A 17,786-nucleotide genomic window follows, 5' to 3' on the forward strand; every position below is an offset into this window, starting at 1 on the left:
GGTTGTGCATGGATATCGAATTATCCCAGTACCACCTGTTAGAAGGTTCTCCTCTCTCCATTGAATTATCTCCACACTTTTGTGAAAAATCAATTGACCATATTTGTATGGGTCTATTTTTTCTTTTCTTTTCTTTTTTTAAGATTTTATTTATTTATTTGACAGAGATAGAGACAGCTAGCAAGAGAGGGAACACAAGCAGGGGGAGTGGGAGAGGAAGAAGCAGGCTCATAGCAGAGGAGCCTGATGTGGGGCTCGATCCCGTAACGCCGGGATCACGCCCTGAGCCGAAGGCAGACGCTTAACCACTGTGCCACCCAGGCGCCCCTGTATGGGTCTATTTCTGAACTGTCTATACCCGCCTGTTGATCTGTGTCTGAACTTTCACCAACACCACAGTCAGTGCTGCTTGACAGTAAATCTTCAAATCAGGTAGTGGGAGTCCTCTTTGTTCTTCTTTTCCAAAATTACCTTGGCTATTCAATTTGTTTTGACTTTTCCTATAAATTTAGTATCATCTTGTTACCATCTACCAAAAAAACCCAGCTGGAATGTTGATGAGGATTATGTTTTGATTTGTAAGATTTTATGTATTTATTTATTTGTCAGAGAGAGAAAGAGCAAGCGCACAGAGGGAACAGCAGACTCCCTGCTGAGCAGGAAGCCCCACATGCGGCTCAATCCCAGGACCCCAATATCATGACCTGAGCCGAAGGCAGTAGCTTAACCCACTAAGCCACCCAGGCGTCCCTCGATAACAATTATGTTAAATCTGTAGATGAATTTGGGGAGAATCGACATCTTAATAATATGAAGTTTTCCAATCCATGATCATGGTATACCTCTCGGTTCATTTAGGCCTTCATTGACTTCTTTCAGTATATGGTGTTATTACTAGTATGCAAAAATACAGTTGGTAGTATAATTCACCCCGTAGCCTGTGCCCCTGCTAAACCCACTATCAGTCTTAGGCATTTTTGTAGATTCTATGGGAGTTTATAGACAGTAACGTCTGTGAATAACAGCTCCCCTTCCAAAGTATTTGCCCCCCCTTTCCTCCTGTTTCATTGAACTGGCCAGGGCTTCCAGTATAATGCTGAACAGAAGTAGAATGGATACAACTACCTTGTTCCCAATCTTGGGGGGAAAGCATTCAGTCCTACACCATTAAGTATGATGTTAGCTCTGGAACCAGGTGAAAGAAATTGTTGTATTTCTCATAGCAAAGATTTTTCATGAATGAAATGCTGAATTTTGTCTCTTGTGTTTTCTGCATAAAACATGATTTTTCTTCATAAGTGTATTAATTTGATGAATTATACTGACTGATACTCAGAGGTTGAACCAGCCTTACATCCCAGGGATAAACTCCACTTATGGTGACATATTAACCTTATATATATATATATATTTTTTTTTAAAGATTTTATTTATTTACTCGACAGAGATAGAGACAGCCAGCGAGAGAGGGAACACAAGCAGGGGGAGTGGGAGAGGAAGAAGCAGGCTCACAGTAGAGGAGCCTGATGTGGGGCTCGATCCCACAACGCCGGGATCACACCCTGAGCCAAAGGCAGACGCTTAACTGCTGCGCCACCCAGGCGCCCCAACCTTATATAATGTTGGGTTCATTTTGCTAATATTTTGTTGAGGATAAAAAAAAAAAAAAACCAAACCTATGCTCACGAAGGATACTGGTCTGTAGTTCTCTAGACCACGCACACATGGAATATTCCCCAAGATGCCTATATATTCTGGGCCATAAAACAAACTTCAACAAAAGTTTCAAATCTTGAACAATAGAACTGAAGTTATAGAAAACATGTTCTTATTAAATCAGAATTAAAAGGGTAATAACATAAATAGGCACATATAATAACCCATTAGACAAAAGGACATCGCAAGGGAAATTAGAAAATATTCTGAACTAAATAAAAATAAAACTATCATCAGGGGTGCCTGGGTTGCTCAGTCAATTAACTGACTCTTGATTTCGGCTTAGGTCATGATCTCAGGGTCGTGGGACTGAGCAAAGAGTCTGGTTGTCCCTCTCTCTCTGCTCCTCCCCTAGCTCTATGTCTAAAATAAATAAATAAAAATTAGAAAAAATAAAACTATCAAAATTCAACAGATGCAATCAAAGCAGTGTCTGGAGGGAAACTCACAACATTAAAATTTTAATGTTAGAAAAATAAAGGTCTCAGGGGCGCCTGGGTGGCACAGTCATTAAGCATCTGCCTTCAGCTCAGGGCATGATGCCAGAATCCTGGGATCGAGCCCCACATCAGGCTTCTCCACTGGGAGTCTGCTTCTTCCTCTCCCACTCCCCCGGCTTGTGTTCCCTCTCTCGCTGGCTGTCTCTCTCTGTCAAATAAATAAATACAATCTTAAAAAAAAAAAAAAAGAAAGAAAAAGAATAAGAAGGGTCTCAAATCAATTATCGAAGGTTTCAATCAATAATCGAAGCTTCCACCTTAAAGAAACTAGAAAAAAAAAAAAGGGAAAAAAATAACCCCAAAACAGTAGGAATAATAAAAGACAGCAATGAAATACAGAACATAAAAACAGTAAAATAAATAAATAACACCAAAGATTTAGTTCTTTGAAAAAAATATTAACAAACTTCTCATCAGACTAACCAAGAAAGAGTGGGAAAAAGTCATCAACGTGAGAAATGAAGGACAGAGTATCGTTACAGACCCTGCAGACAGCAGGCTTCTGTGGACTGGACTAAGTCCTTGCAAGACAAATTCCTGACAGTCACATGGGATGAGAAAACTTGAAGAGCCCTGCACCTGCTTAAGACACTTAATTTCACAGTTAAAACCTCACAGTTAACATTAAAGGACCAGACGACCCCACTGGGGCGTTCTCCCCAGCGTTTAAGAAATCATACCTGTCCTGCTGTCAGAAAAGTCCTCTTAGTGTGCCCCTCGTTAATGCTGTTTTCACCGAAACGCGCACACGCAGAAAAAAACAGCGTCCGTGCAGCTCTGTGCAAACACTTGCGTTTACTTAGGACGTTCAGGTGGTGTGAGAGCCCCGGGCAGTCTGCAGGAAGCAGCCATAACTCCGGGGGCCACACGTGGCGCGTTCAGTCATCTGCACTGCGGACAGAGGCTCGGCTGCTTATACCCCCACGGGAGCAGCGATCTGAGCTCAAAAACAAAGACCCAGGCAACAGTTCCAAATCCACACAAAGCCTTGTTTCTGCGAGGCAGGAGTGGGTCTCCAGGGGACCCTGAGGTCCACACTGCCAAGGCCCTGCTGTCAGCCTGCCTGCTCTACGGGGATTCAAGTCCAAACGGCTAGCCTCTGGTAAGGGAGACATGGGGGGGCGGACACTGAGGCAGTCCCACAGCCTCCTCTCGGTGGTCACCTGGAAACGGGAGCAGCTTGGCAAGGGCCATGGCCTGGGCTCAGTCTCCTCCTAACCCGTCCCCCACAGAGGAGCTGGACGCCCCTCTCCCTGGTACCTGTGAGTGTGCTCTGAGGAGCCAGGCCTCCCCTCCTGTCCCCTCTAGGCAGGACGTGCTGTGCCTTCTGCCCCATGGCTCCCCCTGCCCATCCCCCTGGCCATGGGGAGAGGGGCCTGTTTGCAGATGGGGCCACACATATGGCTGCATAGCAGAAGACCCAACAGTCCGGGCCCCCAGCTGCCTATCTGAACAAGCCACCCAGCTCCTAATTCTGCCTAGAAACCAGCACGGCTCTCCCTGCGCAGCCACCACACCCACAAGAAGGGCCCAGTGTGAGGGGGTCCGTCTTCTCCTGCAGGAAAACGGGGAGCCTGTCTTTGGGTTGGGAGCTGGCCCCCGCAGACTCCTCTGCGCAGTGCCACCTGGCTCCGTCTACCTCGCAGACTCCAGCCTATCACCCAGGCTTGACGAGTGGCTGTTCCATCGGCTCGGTGAGTGGCCTGCACCTCGTCCTCTGTGAGCGAAGGGTAGCAGCTGGAGGGAGAGCAGGGCCGGCCACAGACGCCCAAGGGGAACCACTCCTTGGTGGGACATGGGGGCTGTGGGCAAACGGAACAGCACAAAATCATGGGGTCCTGGGAGTTACAGGCCGGAGGCCCCGAGGACTCCACGCGTAGCTCAGGCTGGCCAGGTCATGAGTTAAGAAATGGGAAAGCTGACGGCTCTGGGCCAGGAGGCTCTCTGGCTGCCACCTTCCGTGACAACGTCCAGGGGGGTTGGGGGGCCTCTTCTGTGGCAGTCCCGGCCCCCACCAGGCGAGGACAAGCCACCAGCTCCATTCCAGCGAACAAAGAGCTGTGGCTGCTACTGGCTGCCAGGCTCTGCAGGCAGCTGCTGGGCCCTGGGCTACGTTCTGGTTCTCCTTTTGGGGAGCCTGTGCCCAACGGGCTCCACTCAGTTGGGGCCCCATGCTCTCTGGAACCCACCAGTCTGGTCTCCACCTCCCCAGCATCCCCGGAGACTGAGAGGGAAGAGCCATCCAGGGGAGGGGGGAGTGCAGAGCCCTGGAGCGAGAAGAGAGTGGGATTCATAGGCTGCAGAAAGGCTTGGCCCCCGGCGAAAGGCATGGTGTCGGTCAGCAGGTCTGAGGGGCCCATGTGGAGAGCAGCCGGGCCCGGCTCAGCCGGGGGCCTCCGGGCAGGGGTCCGCTGTCGGCAGGAGGCTTCAAAGTGCCTCAGGATCTGGACAAGGAAGGAAAGAGGACTGACTGAGGGTTCCAGTGCGCCCCTGGGGGCACAGAGACACCCCCCTCCCAAGCACCCCTGCCCAGAAAGCAGGCCGCTCGGCTGCCCGCCCAGACCTCCTCCTCCTGTCATCCCCCCACCTGCTTCGACACCGCCATACCCTCTGCACCCGCACACAGCCACGCCTGCTGTTACACAGCTGACATCTCCCTGTCGGTGAACCTGGCTGCATGACGAGCCAGCTCGGGGAGAGACGGTTCCTTGTCGGGTGCCACGCCAGCAGCTGGCACAGACGCCAAGGGAAGGAAGGGGCCTTAAACCCTCTGGTCCTTCCCCACTGCTGCACACAAGGCTTCCTCCTGCCTTCTCATCCCCAGAAATCCCACTGTGACTGGGGCTCATGTCACTGGGTCACTAATTCTTTGAAGGAGGACAACTGAAAGACAAGGAACTAAGGAGCTGAGTTTCCTGCGGCCACAGAGGAATGGAGAAGCCAAAGATGCCGACAGGCAGAGATGTGCCGGGGCCAAGTGCGGGGCGCTGCCCAGAGGGTCCCCAGTGAGAGAGTCAGGTGGCCTGCACACCATTCAGGCGGAGTGGAAAAGGGACTCTGGAAGAACAAAACCATTGCTGCCCTCCAGGAGCCAGGAAGGGATCTGGGAGCCAAGCACAGACCCATGAATTGTGACCCAGGGTGGAGAACAGAAAGATAAATCCAACTGAGCGAGCAAGGAGGACTTCCCGCAGGAGGCTGCCTGTGAGCTGAGCCAAGTGGGGAGGAGCTGCATGCAGAGCGGTAAGGCAGGTGAACGGGCAGGTTCCAGGAACTGGAAGAAGCCAGCGAGCCTGGAGTGCCATGAGCCGGGGACCCCAGCTGCTGTTCTAATGGCGCGAGTTGTCCCGCACAGCAAGGAGCAGGGCTATACAAGTGCGTCTGGGAAAGACTGGGAAAGGCTGGACGGAACAGAAGTGGGACTCCTGACACATCCCCTCATCCACTCGTCTGCGCCCCGGCTGCTGCCCACCTTGGTGGCCTTGTTGGTCACAGGTCCAGGACTGCCTGCACTGAGCTGCTGTAGCCGTGGCCGGGTGAGAAGCAGGATGTGCTCCTGGGAGAGCAGGTCGGTGCACCCCAGGGATGCAATGGCGCCCAGGGCTCTCTGACAGGCACACGGGAGGTCAGCAGGGTCCACCCAGGAGGGAGGCCCCTCGGACCAGCTCCCCTCCTCCTCTCGGCCCAACAGCAGCCCCAAACTGGGGAAGCCCCATGGCCGGCCCCCTGGAATCCCGTACTCACTCCCCCTCCTGACCAGGGCAGACCCCCACTGAGGAGGCCACCAGCCACGGTGGCCGACTCCCCTGCCCCGCACGCACCCGCCCCGTGGGCCAGGCCTCACCATCTGCGTGCACTCGCTGGGCCCGTCCAGGTGACGGGTCAGCAGCTCCAGCACAGCCTCGCAGTTGAGCAATCCACACCTGCAGGAGGGGCAGCCATGGGGGGGGGCACGGGCGTGGGCTGGGGGCCCGGAGCGGGGGTGGTGGGGGACTCACTCTTTGATGAAGCGCTGTGCCTCCTCTCGGCTCAGAAAGGCACGTGGCCCACGTGTCACGGTCTGGACCAGGCTCTGCTCCTGCTGGCAGTCACTCAGGGTCATGGCCTCAACCCTGCTGGGGACACAGCAGTCAGGGTTGGAGAAAGACCCCTCCACATCAGGCCTCCACCCAGGCTGGGACCCGAAAAAGGACCAGGAAAGTGCCCTATGGTGCCCACTCACCGCTCCGCCAGGTCACTGGGTGCCTGGCTGGCTGCTGAGGGGCTGTCACTGCCCGACCGACTGCCCGAGTCCGAGGCCTTGCTCGGGTCACCATTCTCCTGGGAGGAAGTCTGGGAGCTGGAGCTGCTGTCTGTCTCGTCCCAGCCCCCTCCAGCCTGCCCAGGCTGGGGTCTCAGGACTGTGAGAGACAAGACTGGGGGTGAGATCGCGGCGGGGGGGCTCTGACCCACCTCATACAGCCCTCCCCAAGGCACCTGAACCAGGAAACCCAGGGAAGGGCCTGAGCTCCAGAAAGACACCAGGCACGAGGTGACAAGGGACAGAGCAGAGCACCCCTCACATGGATGGCTCAGGGCAGGGACCACTGGCCCGGGACACGCCTGCCCTCAGGCCAGCCCATGCAGACCCAGCAGCACCGGGCACCAAAGGCCAGGGCGGGTGCCGGCCCGTGGCAGGAGGTGCAGGGCCTGACCGGGTAGCACTCAGTTCTCAGGGAGTCCTGCTGTTCTTCCTTCACGCCAGCCGAACTCCCAGAAGCCTCTGCTAGAGGCAGAGGCACAGATCGCCCTGACGCCCATTCCGCTGTCCTTCCTCGCCACGCACCCTGTGCTGCTGTCTGCTGCCCCCGTGGGACGTGCGTGCTGTGGGGGCTGGCCCTGGCCCCGGAGTCACTGCTGTCCTGGCTGAACCAGCAGCGGCTGGGCTGGGGTCCCGGTCCGTATCTGAGCACAGGGAGCCTTTGGGACTGTCACACCTGCATTTCTACCCCAAGCAACTGGCAAAAGGCTAGGAAAGCAGAGTCCATAAGCTGCATGTAACCTTTATAGGACAAGGAAGCCACCGTAGAGGCCATGGTAAACGTGCACCAAATCGGTGAAAAGCTCTGTGGGGGCGCCACGCGGCCAAGGGAGCATGGGATAGCACGCCGCCTCTGAGGCGTGGCTGGAGCAGCAGAGCAGGGCTCCCCGACCCCATGCAGGGCACGCTGCCTTCCTCCCCCGCGTCTCGATGGCTCCCTCCCTGAGCCGGGAGCGTGCGGCTCCTGCTACTAAAGGAGTCCTGCCCCTCCCTCCCCACCGCCCCCCTTCCCTCAGCAGAGAACAGGGAGGGGCCGCGCACCCAAACCCTGGCAAGGAAAGCCAGAGCCCCCAGAAGAGTCTCACCACTTCCTCGGGCACCCGGGAGGGCTCCAGACAGTGGCTTCCCAACAACCAGGCCACCACGGCTGGTTGAAGGCGTCATGGCAGGCTGGTAGGCATCGCCCCGTGGGAGAGACCTCTGGGTGCCAGGGCTCTCGGGTCCGGGGCGCACAGCGTTGGCCACCACCTCTGCAGCCTTCTGGATGGTGGAGAGGAAGGCTTCGCCCGCAGAGCCTGCGCCAGAGGGAGAGGGTGACAGCCCTCTTTGGTCCCATCCCCATGCTCTCCTGTATCTCCCAGGAGGAGGCACTGCTCCCACTCAGGGCCCGAAAGGTGGAGAGCTGAACATGGTTCAGAGCCGAGACCATGCGGGAGATCTGGCTCCTTCCAGAAGACAGCTGAGCTATAGTTCAGAACAGAGTCCATAAGGGGGATCTGGGTCCTTCCAGAAGCTTTCCCAAGGAATCCTGCTTTGGTAGATCCCCAGGCCTGACGGAGCCTGGGCGCTCCACAGCTTACGGCAGAACCACGCCCCCAGGTCCCCTTGGCCCCGTGTGGGAGCAGGGGACCTTGTGAGGTGACACCTGCGCTGGAGCTCAATCCCCTCAGCAGCTCATACCCTTTCCCACGAGTGCCCTACAGGGACCAACCACCGTCACCCCCGTGTTAGGAAGAGGCGAGGCCTCTGACCCAAACCTGCTTTAGGAGTCAGTGCAAGCACTGGGGGTCCGAGAGCTGTGACAAGAACGGGTAGCACACAGGCCACTGCGGCAGGCCTCGAGCACACGCCCCGCACACCGAGCTGGCTATTTCCAACCGCGACCAGCACCGTGCCCGCTCGGAGCTGCTCTGTCCCAGCCAGGCCCAGCACCCTCTGCCCTCCAGCCCTTCAGGGAGCCAGGGGCTGCGCGCCCACAGCAGCTGAAGCTCAGCCCGGCTTCTCTCCTGCTGGTGAAGCGGACTCGCCCTGCCTCGTTGTCCCGCAGGCCCGGGCAGAGAAGACCGCAGGCACCAGGCACACCAGCCCGACCAGACAGCCCTCCATGCCTTGGTAGGCCTGAGCTGCCAGGCCCTCCCTCAGCCCTGCACCCGGGAGCCTCCGCAGCACTCACCCGCGTGGCCCCGTTCCTTGCTGTAGCCGAAGCCCTGGAGAGCACTCTGGGGTCTGGAACGCGAGCCCATGCCTGCGGGCAAGGCCCACGTCAGCCGCAAGCGTGGCCACCCATCCTCAGCCCTGCACAGAGCAGCGTGCTGGCCAAGGACGGCAGGTGGGGAGAAGGGACCCCGAGCCCTCCCCAGAGGGACAACTCAGTGGCAGGGACGGACAAGGTTGCGTACCTGCGGGAGGCAAGGCCCTGGGCGGCTGGGAGGGAGGTGGAGGCGACAAGCTGTCAGAGAACAGGGCGCTCCCCAAGTGCTAGACAAGGAGGAGAAGGACGCTCAGCGCATGCGGTCTGGCTGCTGTCCCCCCGTCCCCACGGTTCTCTGAGGACCAGGCTCGGGGAAACTGGTCCCGCAGCAGGAGCGGAGCCAGGGTCCCGGGTGGTGGGAGAAGGACAAATGTCCGTCGCTGTCCTGGGACTGACCTGAATCCTGGACTCACCTGGGCGGCCGCCCGCACCTTCTGGTACAAGCTGTTTCCGTGGAGAGGATCCGGGGGCCCTGAGAACACTGTGGGCAGAGCCAGAGAGACAGCACTGAGCACGTGCTGCTGACCCCCCGGGCGTGCTGAGCTGCAGCCCATTCCAGCTCAGGCCCCCCATGGGCCCCTAGAGCTCTGAGCCCTGGCAGGTGACCCCGGCATGCCCAGGGTCCAGGTAAGCATCCTGAAGCACAGGTCTGACCTCAAACCCCCCACGTGACATCACTTCTGGGTCTAAGTCCCTATGGCAGCCACCAGCCTGGGGAACCTGCCGCTCCCCAAGACACCTCTGCTCCTTGGCCAAAGCCTGGGGGGCCCCTAGAGCCCCTCATCCCACTGTCCCAGGCTGCTTCTCAGAGCCACACCACCATCCCCTGCAGCCCCTGGCTGCCCCCTCGCTCATGTGCATGGCAGCCAGGCCCGTGTTTCAAACTGCAGAGTGTGACAAGGGGTCCCTCTCCCCGACCCCACTGCTATCTCTCTCAGCTGAGATCTGCACTGGCGGCCTAACTACCTCCCTCAACTCACTCTCCACCCAGAGGGGACACAAGTGAGTCTCGTCCAATTCAAACCCCAGTTCCCAGGGACTTGACGATTAGACCCCCGTTCTTTATCACGGCCTTCAAGTTCCATCTTTCAAAAACCGTGAGTTGTGGCAAATGAGATTTTCTCAGAGAGAATTAAACGACCCTAGGCTCTCCCTGTCTTCTGTCACACACGTGTCTCAGGTCCCACCCCCGGCACTGTCCCATCTCCACCCTGGCAGCTGGCCCAGCGTGCACACACATCAGCCCCTGGGCCCAGCCAGGACTGGCGGCTGGAAGCTGAACCAGCAATGGACAAGGGAGGGCACCTGGCCCCTCCTGCGTGAGCCGAGGCAGTCTTCTGCAGGCCCTCCTGCCCCAGACCCACCTGCTGTCACAGCCCCACCTCCCCACGGCCAGTGGCACAGTCCCCCGGGGTCGGCGCTCAGAGCACGGCGGACTGAGACTGCTCACTGGTAGTCGCCCTATGGTGAGAGAGGCTTTGGTGCCGACAAAGAACCGCTGTCTGCCGCGTCCTGTGCCGCTCCACCCACGCTCCAGGAGCGGGGACAGACGCGATGACTCGCACGGGCTGCAGCTGGCCCCGCCGAGACCCGCTGGCCGGCGAAGATCAACGAGCATGCTGTTTCCGTGCACAAGTTTTGGGGAGCCCACTGAGGCAAACACAAGCCCCGGCAGACACCTGGGGTAGCGTCTGGGTTTTGTGCGGTGATGCTCTCCCGGGCCCTGAGCGCCTACCCTCACTCAGCCCTGCCCTCCGTGAAGGGCCAACAGTGGTCTCGGGGTGTGGGGGGTATCCCAGCACCTGGCGGGTGGGATGTGCTGCGTAACTGTGGAGGGTCCCCGGTGAGCACCAAGTGGCCAAGAGCCACTCGGTCCCCCCCCGGTGCTCCCTTCTCAGGGACAGCTCAGTGGGCACAGTTCTTGCCTGAAGGCCAAGCCCTTCCAAAGATTCATTCAGGGCGTGTGGTGGGGTCCGTGGGTGCTGTGCCCCCGAGACCACCTGCGGCCAGAACTCCTGCTTTACCTGAGAAGAAGGTCTCAGGCCACGTCCCCCCAAGTCCTAGTCAGGGAGAAAGATGTATGACAGCCCCCGGCCTGAGTGCAGGTGGGGGTGAAACATGGAGTTAGACCACGACAGGCCAGAGCCCCACCCTCCTGATGGCCTCCCATAGACCTTCTGGAGCAGGAGCTCATAGTGCCCCCTGTCTCGGGGCCGAGGAGCAGCCTGGGAAGGAGACAGAGCCTGTGACATGGGAGACGGCACAGAGGCCTGCAGAGAGCCTCTGGTATGCCAGGTGCTAGAACAGGCAGGACAGGTCTCGGCCGCCCAGGCCCGGCAGGACACACAGGCAGAAACAAGCCCCCCTGCCCCATGCGGCAGGTGCAGCGAGGGCCAGAAGAGGAAGGCGCAGGTCAGAGAAGGTGGTGGCTGGAGTATGGGGTGCTGGGGAGAAGACCGGAGCTGTGGGGGGGCGCCTCTGGTGGTCGGCCGAGGGACCCTGGCTGCCCTCTCCCCCGTGCCCGGTACCTGCAGCTTCCTGGATGAAGGCGGGGTTGCGTTTGAGGATGAGCAGGGAAGACGGGGAGCCGTGACCACACAGGTGGAACAGGATCTTCAGCACCTGGGGGGCAGTCACACAGGGCAGCACAGCCCCGAGGGCAGCCTGCACCCACCCGCTGCCAACCCAGGGGAGGGTCTGCGGGGGCCGCGCGGGGACTCACCTTGAGCTTCACTCGGCCAGAGCCACTGTGCAGACGGTTCAGAAGGTACTCCAGGAGGCACTGACTGCTGCCCAGGGACTCGTGGGAGATTTCTGGTAGGTGCTTGGGTTAGGGAACGAGCGAGCTGACCCCAAGTCACACTAGGGCCTGGCTGGGGAGAGAACCAGGCCTCCCTGCCACTGGACTTCTCATGAGTCCTCCCGCAAACACCCACCCAGGTCCCGGTTTCCAGAGCTTGGGGCTTCCAGGGCCTCCTGGGCCCTGTAAGGTCAGTAATGAGGCTTCTGGACCCACCCGTGCTTGGTCTCTACAGTAAAGGAGCTGTGGACCTCCTCCGGACAGGAGAAGCTGCTCCAGGGCCCTGCATGTGGCTGACGAAGAAGGATACTGGCTATCTCCTCAAACAAGTAGCCCGGACACGGGACATCATCATCCGACGTTCCCTTCAGGAGAATCGGGAGCTGAAAGGGAGCGAGGGTCCTGAGAAGTGAGCGTTACCGGGCTAAAACCGAGACACCCATTCCCACCTCGTTCCGCACTGGGCGGAGCGTGAATCTCGGTGAGGAGGCAGGACACACAACGTCAGGGACACGTAGGCTGACGAGCACGTGGACTCCCTGAGGCGCTTACTATGGACTACAGTTTGAATCACAGCTGTCCGGGGTCCCAAGGACAGGTGCCTGGAAATCGTGTGAGGCTGCGTACGTGCCCTACTCGCACTATTTGTCCACAAAGACCCAAAAGGGAGCTGGAGAGACTCATAGAACCCTCGGCACAGAGTGGGGGTTCTGCACTGACAGAACTGAGGGGCCAGCCCCGTGAACACCTGCCTGAGAGAACTCAAGGCCGCCAGCAGAACCCGCTTGTGTCCTGGCCACACCAACGACAGGCCCCGTCCTCCGCTTCTTGGAGCACTTCCTGAGAAAGGCTCACGATTGTGAACCCGGGCCTCCTACAAGTCAGGAGGTCTTTCTCAAGGGCCTGAAGGCCCCTGGAAGCTAAGGATTAGGAAGGACAGGGCCCGTCTCCGGGCGGCGCTGGGATGGGACCCTAACCCACACACAGCTGCTGAGTTGCCCGGACGCTGCCCAGCCCCACTCCTCCCTCGGTGCTCCTGGCACGGACGGGACCCGAGCTCAGGGCTTTTCCCCGGGCTAGGGACGTCCCGGGTGTCCGTCTAGGTTTATCTGAGACATTCTCCGGGTCTGTGTTTTTCTGCAAAGCTGCATTGGGCTGGGCAAGAAACCAGAAACCGGGGCTCCCAGCTGCCTTTCCACTTCGGGTTCCGTCCCCGGGGCCGCACTGCCCGTGGTGGGTCAGACGCAGGGTCGGCGTGACCTGCCCACGCCGCGTCCCTGGGGACGGAGAGGGCCGGGGGGAGGGACGGCATAGTTGCCGAGCCCGGGAGGAAGCCCCGGCGGGGGCCGAGCGGGCGCTGGGTGGGGCCGCGGCCGCCCGCACTCACCCGGTGCAGGAAGCTCAAACGGTCCCGCAGCGGCGGCGTGGCCGCCATGATGCCGGTCACCTTCCGGCCCCGCCCGCGGGCGCGGCCCCGGACCCCCTCCAATCACCGAGCGCGCCTGGCTCGGATGGCCAATCGCTCGCGCGGGGCGGGTCCCGGCGCCGACTTCGACAAACAACCTGAGCCTGAGCCAATCCGAAGTCTCAGATCCAAGACAGACAAATCCAGGGGCCACTTGCAGAGCTCGGAGAGATCGGGCACCGTCCCGGAAGAGGGGCGGGGGCTGGGGAAGCCTGGCCAGTCAAGAAGCGCAGGGAAGGCCGCGGGCGGAAGAAGCCCATATCGAGCCGCAGGGCGCCGGAAGAGGATGGACCTAAGATGGCGGCGCCCATGGGTGCCAGGAGGAGCCTCTCATGTCGGGGAACGGAGCGGTGTGGGGGCGCGTGCGAGGCCGCCTCCGCGCCTTCCCCGAACACCTAGCGGCCTGTGGGGCCGAGGTGAGGAGTTGCCGGGCGGGGAAGTGCCTACGGGACAGGAAGGGCCTGCGCGGGTGGGGCAGTGACCGGCGGGGCGGGGCGCGGGCGGGGCCCGGGCGGGGTCTGCCCCGGGACCGGCGGGCGCGGGGGCCGCCGCGATCCTCGCCCTTTCACGCCCGTCCCCAGGCAGCAGCCTACGGCAGGTGCGTGCAGGCGTCCACGGCCCCAGGCGGCCGCCTGACGAAGGACCTCTGTGCGCAGGAGTTCGAGGCCCTGCGGAGCTGCTTCGCTGCGGCGGTAGGTGTGCGCCTCCCCGGCCCTCTCCCTTGCCGTGCGTTCGGTGCCGGGCGCCGCGGAGCTCGTGTGCCCGCGTGTGTCGGGTATAAGTCCGTGGGGTGCCGTGGCCGGGCCGTAGTGTCCAGACGAACCCCGGGCGCCTCGGCACTTGCGGTCTTAGCTTCCCGGGTGATTAGGGCCCCACGGGTGTGCTGTGCGCGCGGTGACAGCCCCGGGCCTGAGGGCACCCCCGACCGCCCCGAGGGTGGGAGGGGAATCAGCAGGTCCCTCTCCTGGGCTCGTCAGCCGTCGCTGGCCCCGAGTGGGCCGTGGTGGGAACGGACGGACTCTCACCGCTCAACAGCACGTCCCTTCTGTTTCTGAGGCATCTTCTGATCCCTGTCGGATCGGATGCCGAGCCAGTGAAAGTCGGTGCATATCGCCAGCTCCAGCGGAAGTGAAGAATCACAGTGTGTGGAGCAAGTGGGTTTGGAGTAGATGCAGACACGCCCAGGGACCTGGATGGGGGTTCCAGATGGCATGAGGAGGGGACTGCCTGCGATGCAGGTCCTGGCCTGGTGCCCAGATCCAGTGGGTCTGGGTTGGGCCGTGACACCAGTGACCAGATGTGTTCTCCGGAGCTGCTGGTGCAGAGAACTGGATCGCAGACTGGGCAGTTGGGTGAGCTCGGCAGCAATCAGGGAACCTGAGGTCATTTCCTGACGTTCCGGGATCATCCTGAGTGGAGTGGCTAGCTGTGGCTTAGCTGCTTCTCCAGGGAGAGGACAGTGCACGAGCTGCCTTCCCCGGGGGGCCTCGGAGATCTCCTCGCACCTCCCTCGTGATTACAACTGCTGAGACACTCTGGCCTCGTCCTGCCCCCGCCGCCAGTCAGCCCTCGTCACCAGCCTCGGATCTGACTTGGGCCGTTCATCCAGGGTCGCAGCCGTCCTCTTGGTGTCTTTCTTGTTTTACAGCCCTCCCCAGGGGACGAGGGGTTACTGTTTGGAAGAATTTACGTGTAAGACATGGACCAGACGTGTCAGTTACACACAGGTCTTTCTGTACCACGTTTTGTGGTTAGGAGTTACCTGTTAACAGGCATCTTTACTCGCCTTTGCGGCGATCACATAAAGACGTCCCCGCGGTGTGCGTCCCGTGTGCTCGAGCTGTTCACGGAAGACGACTGAACTGCGGCCCGGGGACTAGGTGCTTGAGTGTTTCTCACCACGAGGACTTGCATGGAGGAGCGCGTTTTTGTCTGTTCTGCTGTAGTCCACGGCACTTGTGGGGAGTCGCGTGAGGAGGCAGAAAGGGCGATGGGCTCCTGTCCAGCCAGCTCTGTCCCGGGGAGCAGGCGTTTCGGTGCTTCGCCACAGTGTTCTCTGTGAGAAGTGCCCTCTGCCTCTCGACCACCGAGCATGGTGTGTGTGGGTGCGTGTTGGGGGGCTTGTCTGCAGTGCTTGGTCCAGGGGGCGCGGCTTGGGGGGCACGCTGCCGCGGAGCAGATAGAGCCCCTTGGCCTGTGGCAGCTCCGAGGAGCCGAGCCCCCTGCCACGCATCCATGCCGGCTGGCACCCGTGGCCAGACTCTCGGTAAGGCGTTTGCCGCCAGGCAGCTTGTGGTGGGGTGGTCTTGTTCTGCAGTCTCACCTAACTTCACTCGTTCATACCAAACCCTTTATCTTCCAGGCCAAGAAGACCCTGAGGGGAGGCCTTTAGGATGGACGACCCAGCGCGGCACGTGCCCGAGGGAGCAGAGCCAGGCGCCTGGTGCTAACAGCCCCAACGACAGATGTCTAAAACATCTGAGGGTTTTAGAGCTGAAAGGACAGCGGGCATGTCAGGGCGAGTTACGGGCAGAGGGCGAGTTGGTTTTCGTGCATTGTGTGTGTGTGACGATTTGGGTTAGAGTGAGACACAATGAAGCGACAATAAAGACCGTGGCAGACCACGCAAGAGCCCTGTTGTGTTGTATGCAGAGTGTGCGCGGGCCACGCTCCGACACGCCGCTCAGGATTCTCACTTTTTAAAGAATTTTCATCCAGAATAGCTTATCTGAACTTAACAGAGCCACCAGATGTAGCTAGCAGTGTACAGGACGTACCAGAGCCACGAGGAAAAGAGCCACGGGTAGGGGAGCCAACTCAGGTGGTTTTTCTAGACTTGAAGGCAAGAAAGGAGAGGGCTGCCCTTCTAGAGGGAGCCCACCGGTAGTGACACTGTGTGGGGCACCTGCCCTTCTGCCGCCCCCTCGGGTCAGAGCCCAAGCCCTCCTGACTCTCCCTGTCCCCCACCCCAACCCCTCGACCTGAGAATGACATCAGGGGTGCGGCATCTTGCCCGTGCACACATACAAATACACAGGCGTGTGCACAGCTCAAGGAGTCCTCAGGTCTGGAGCGCTGCCTGCTGGACGCTTGAGGACAGTGCCCTAGGAGCCCCTCCGAGGGACGTGGAGGTCACCCTGGCCTGCCAGAGTCCAGCATCCACGCAGTGATGGGGGGCGGTCTGCACCCCGACCGCACACACACCGAGGGCCAGAGCAGGAAGGGGCAGGCCTGGGAGCCAAGCCCTCTTCACCCCGATGCTCCTCCCTCACCCAGCTCCAAGGGCGGCTTCTCCAGACCCTCACTCTCTCCATTCTGACCTTTTTCGGCAGCCTCGGTGGGTCTCTGCTGGGCCCGATGGCTCCAGGCCCCTTCCCAGTTCTCCAGCCTCCTGTGTCCCTCCCCTTCGGGCCACACACCTAATTCCCTTCCACGTTCCTTGGCCTTTGTCCTTGCTCTCCGGCTTCCCCAAACTCACGCCATCTTCAAGACCACGTTTCTGAGGGAAATGCCCCAGAACTGGTGTCTGGATGCGGCCGTTCCTGCAGCTGCACCATCACATACAACCCTCACGTGCCTCTGGATCGCCACCTGAGTCCTCGGGCAGCATCTGGACTCCCGGGGCCTGGCTCCCACCGGCTTTGCACCCTCACCTACCTGCCCGTCCGGGCTTCCCGACCCTGCCCTAGAACGGGAGCCCTCGCAGGCAAGATCCTAGCCCAGTCGCCCAGGGCAGCTGCCGGCAAGGAAGGTCGCCCGCGGACAGCCGTGCTTGCTGCGGCTCCGGCTGGACCGCTCACTGCACCTGCCGGTCTTGGCGCCAGCAGTCTGTGGTCAGAAACCAAACCACCTGTGGTTCTGGCAAGGTGACCCCACCCCAAAGTCCCGGGTTCCCTGAGGGGCTGCAGGCTGGGGAGGCTGGGAGTGTGTGAACTGGGACGAGGACCCCGAGTGTTTGGGGGAGCGGGACTGGGTCCCCCGTTCTGAGGAGGACGTGACCTTGCAGATGGCAGGAGGATGCCCTAACCTCCGAAGACCTGAACCTTGGGTCAAGGTAACACATCCAGGTAAAACACCCAGATAGAACGGAGTTCCAATCTAGGGAAACGTCCAGAAGGCATTTTCCCACTGAGCATGGTTTGTTTGGGGTTGTTTTTACTTAAGCACAGGAAGCACCCCAAGACCCATCCCCCTTGCTCGGGGGCTTTCCGCTGCAGGAGCAGTGCCCCGTCTGCTCCTGTCCCCCCCAGCACCGGCCCCTGGGGTCAGGAGGAACCAGCTCTGCCTTTCATTACTCGTTTCTAGTCGTCAGGCTGTCCGAGGACGCGGGAAATACGATAAACAATGTAATTTCAAAGGTGCAGGGGAAGTCGAGGCCAGACGCCACGGCTGGAGCTGCTGTGACGGCAGTTGTGGTCCTTCACGTGCCCGGGCACCTCTGGCCAGTGGTCCACCAGCAGCGACGCCCAGGGCCCCTAGCGGCAGGGACTGGCGCACACCTGCCCTCGGAGCGCGGGAACAGAGCTGGCATGAGCCCTGGGCTTGCAGATGGACAGCCCACCATGGTTACACGCACCCACCGGCCCGGGGGCCAGGGGATGACCACAGGCTCTCCTGTTCCTTGAAAACAGAACACCACAAACACCACCCAGCTGCTCACAGGGTCTTTCCGGGGCCACCCTGAGGTCTGGTCAGCAGACGTCCTTTCACGACCACCGGCACAGCTCCACACTGGCTGCACAGACCAGACATCG

At 60.0% G+C, this 17,786-nt stretch overlaps 2 protein-coding genes across 6 annotated transcripts; one reads left to right on the forward strand and one right to left on the reverse strand.

Annotated features, from left to right (window-relative positions):
* Positions 1 to 2,992: 2,992 nt before the first annotated feature.
* Positions 2,993 to 13,093, reverse strand: TEPSIN (TEPSIN adaptor related protein complex 4 accessory protein). Of its 5 annotated transcripts, none has more exons than XM_034641334.1 (13): positions 12,955 to 13,093; positions 11,878 to 11,950; positions 11,490 to 11,581; positions 11,296 to 11,389; positions 9,181 to 9,248; positions 8,916 to 8,994; positions 8,690 to 8,761; positions 7,602 to 7,811; positions 6,439 to 6,616; positions 6,215 to 6,328; positions 6,061 to 6,139; positions 5,689 to 5,823; positions 2,993 to 4,660 (listed from the first exon to the last, which is right to left on the reverse strand). In XM_034641334.1, the coding sequence occupies exons 1-13, from the start codon at positions 13,000 to 13,002 to the stop codon at positions 4,112 to 4,114; spliced, it is 1,791 nt and encodes a 596-aa protein (XP_034497225.1). In that variant the 5' UTR covers positions 13,003 to 13,093; the 3' UTR covers positions 2,993 to 4,111. The 5 variants fall into 5 exon arrangements, with proteins under 5 accessions (XP_034497225.1, XP_034497224.1, XP_034497226.1 ...); XM_034641333.1 differs by having other exon boundaries at positions 6,215 to 6,331; XM_034641335.1 differs by lacking the exon at positions 12,955 to 13,093 and having other exon boundaries at positions 6,215 to 6,331; positions 10,218 to 11,389; positions 11,490 to 11,640; positions 11,784 to 11,924.
* Positions 13,094 to 13,287: 194 nt separating this feature from the next.
* Positions 13,288 to 15,661, forward strand: NDUFAF8 (NADH:ubiquinone oxidoreductase complex assembly factor 8). The gene is made up of 3 exons (XM_034641338.1): positions 13,288 to 13,448; positions 13,614 to 13,724; positions 15,395 to 15,661. Exons 1-3 carry the CDS (start codon positions 13,365 to 13,367, stop codon positions 15,422 to 15,424), a joined length of 225 nt encoding a protein of 74 aa, XP_034497229.1. The 5' UTR covers positions 13,288 to 13,364; the 3' UTR covers positions 15,425 to 15,661.
* The last annotated feature ends 2,125 nt before the right edge of the window (positions 15,662 to 17,786 follow it).

This window comes from Ailuropoda melanoleuca, chromosome 13, assembly GCF_002007445.2.
Source record: "Ailuropoda melanoleuca isolate Jingjing chromosome 13, ASM200744v2, whole genome shotgun sequence".
NCBI lineage: Eukaryota > Metazoa > Chordata > Mammalia > Carnivora > Ursidae > Ailuropoda > Ailuropoda melanoleuca.

Bases quoted from the DNA above. Each gene is read 5' to 3' on its own strand.
- NDUFAF8 (XM_034641338.1), top strand. From the start codon at position 13,365: ATGTCGGGGAACGGAGCGGTGTGGGGGCGCGTGCGAGGCCGCCTCCGC. The intron at 13,449-13,613 runs GTGAGGAGTTGC...GCCCGTCCCCAG, and splicing joins TAGCGGCCTGTGGGGCCGAG to GCAGCAGCCTACGGCAGGTG. The intron at 13,725-15,394 runs GTAGGTGTGCGC...TTTATCTTCCAG, and splicing joins GGAGCTGCTTCGCTGCGGCG to GCCAAGAAGACCCTGAGGGG.
- TEPSIN (XM_034641333.1), bottom strand. From the start codon at position 13,002: ATGGCGGCCACGCCGCCGCTGCGGGACCGTTTGAGCTTCCTGCACCGG. The intron at 6,332-6,438 runs GTGAGTGGGCAC...CTGTGTCCCCAG, and splicing joins CCCAGTGACCTGGCGGAGCG to CAGGGTTGAGGCCATGACCC. The intron at 4,661-5,688 runs GTGGGCAGCAGC...TTCCTTGTCCAG, and splicing joins TGACCAACAAGGCCACCAAG to ATCCTGAGGCACTTTGAAGC.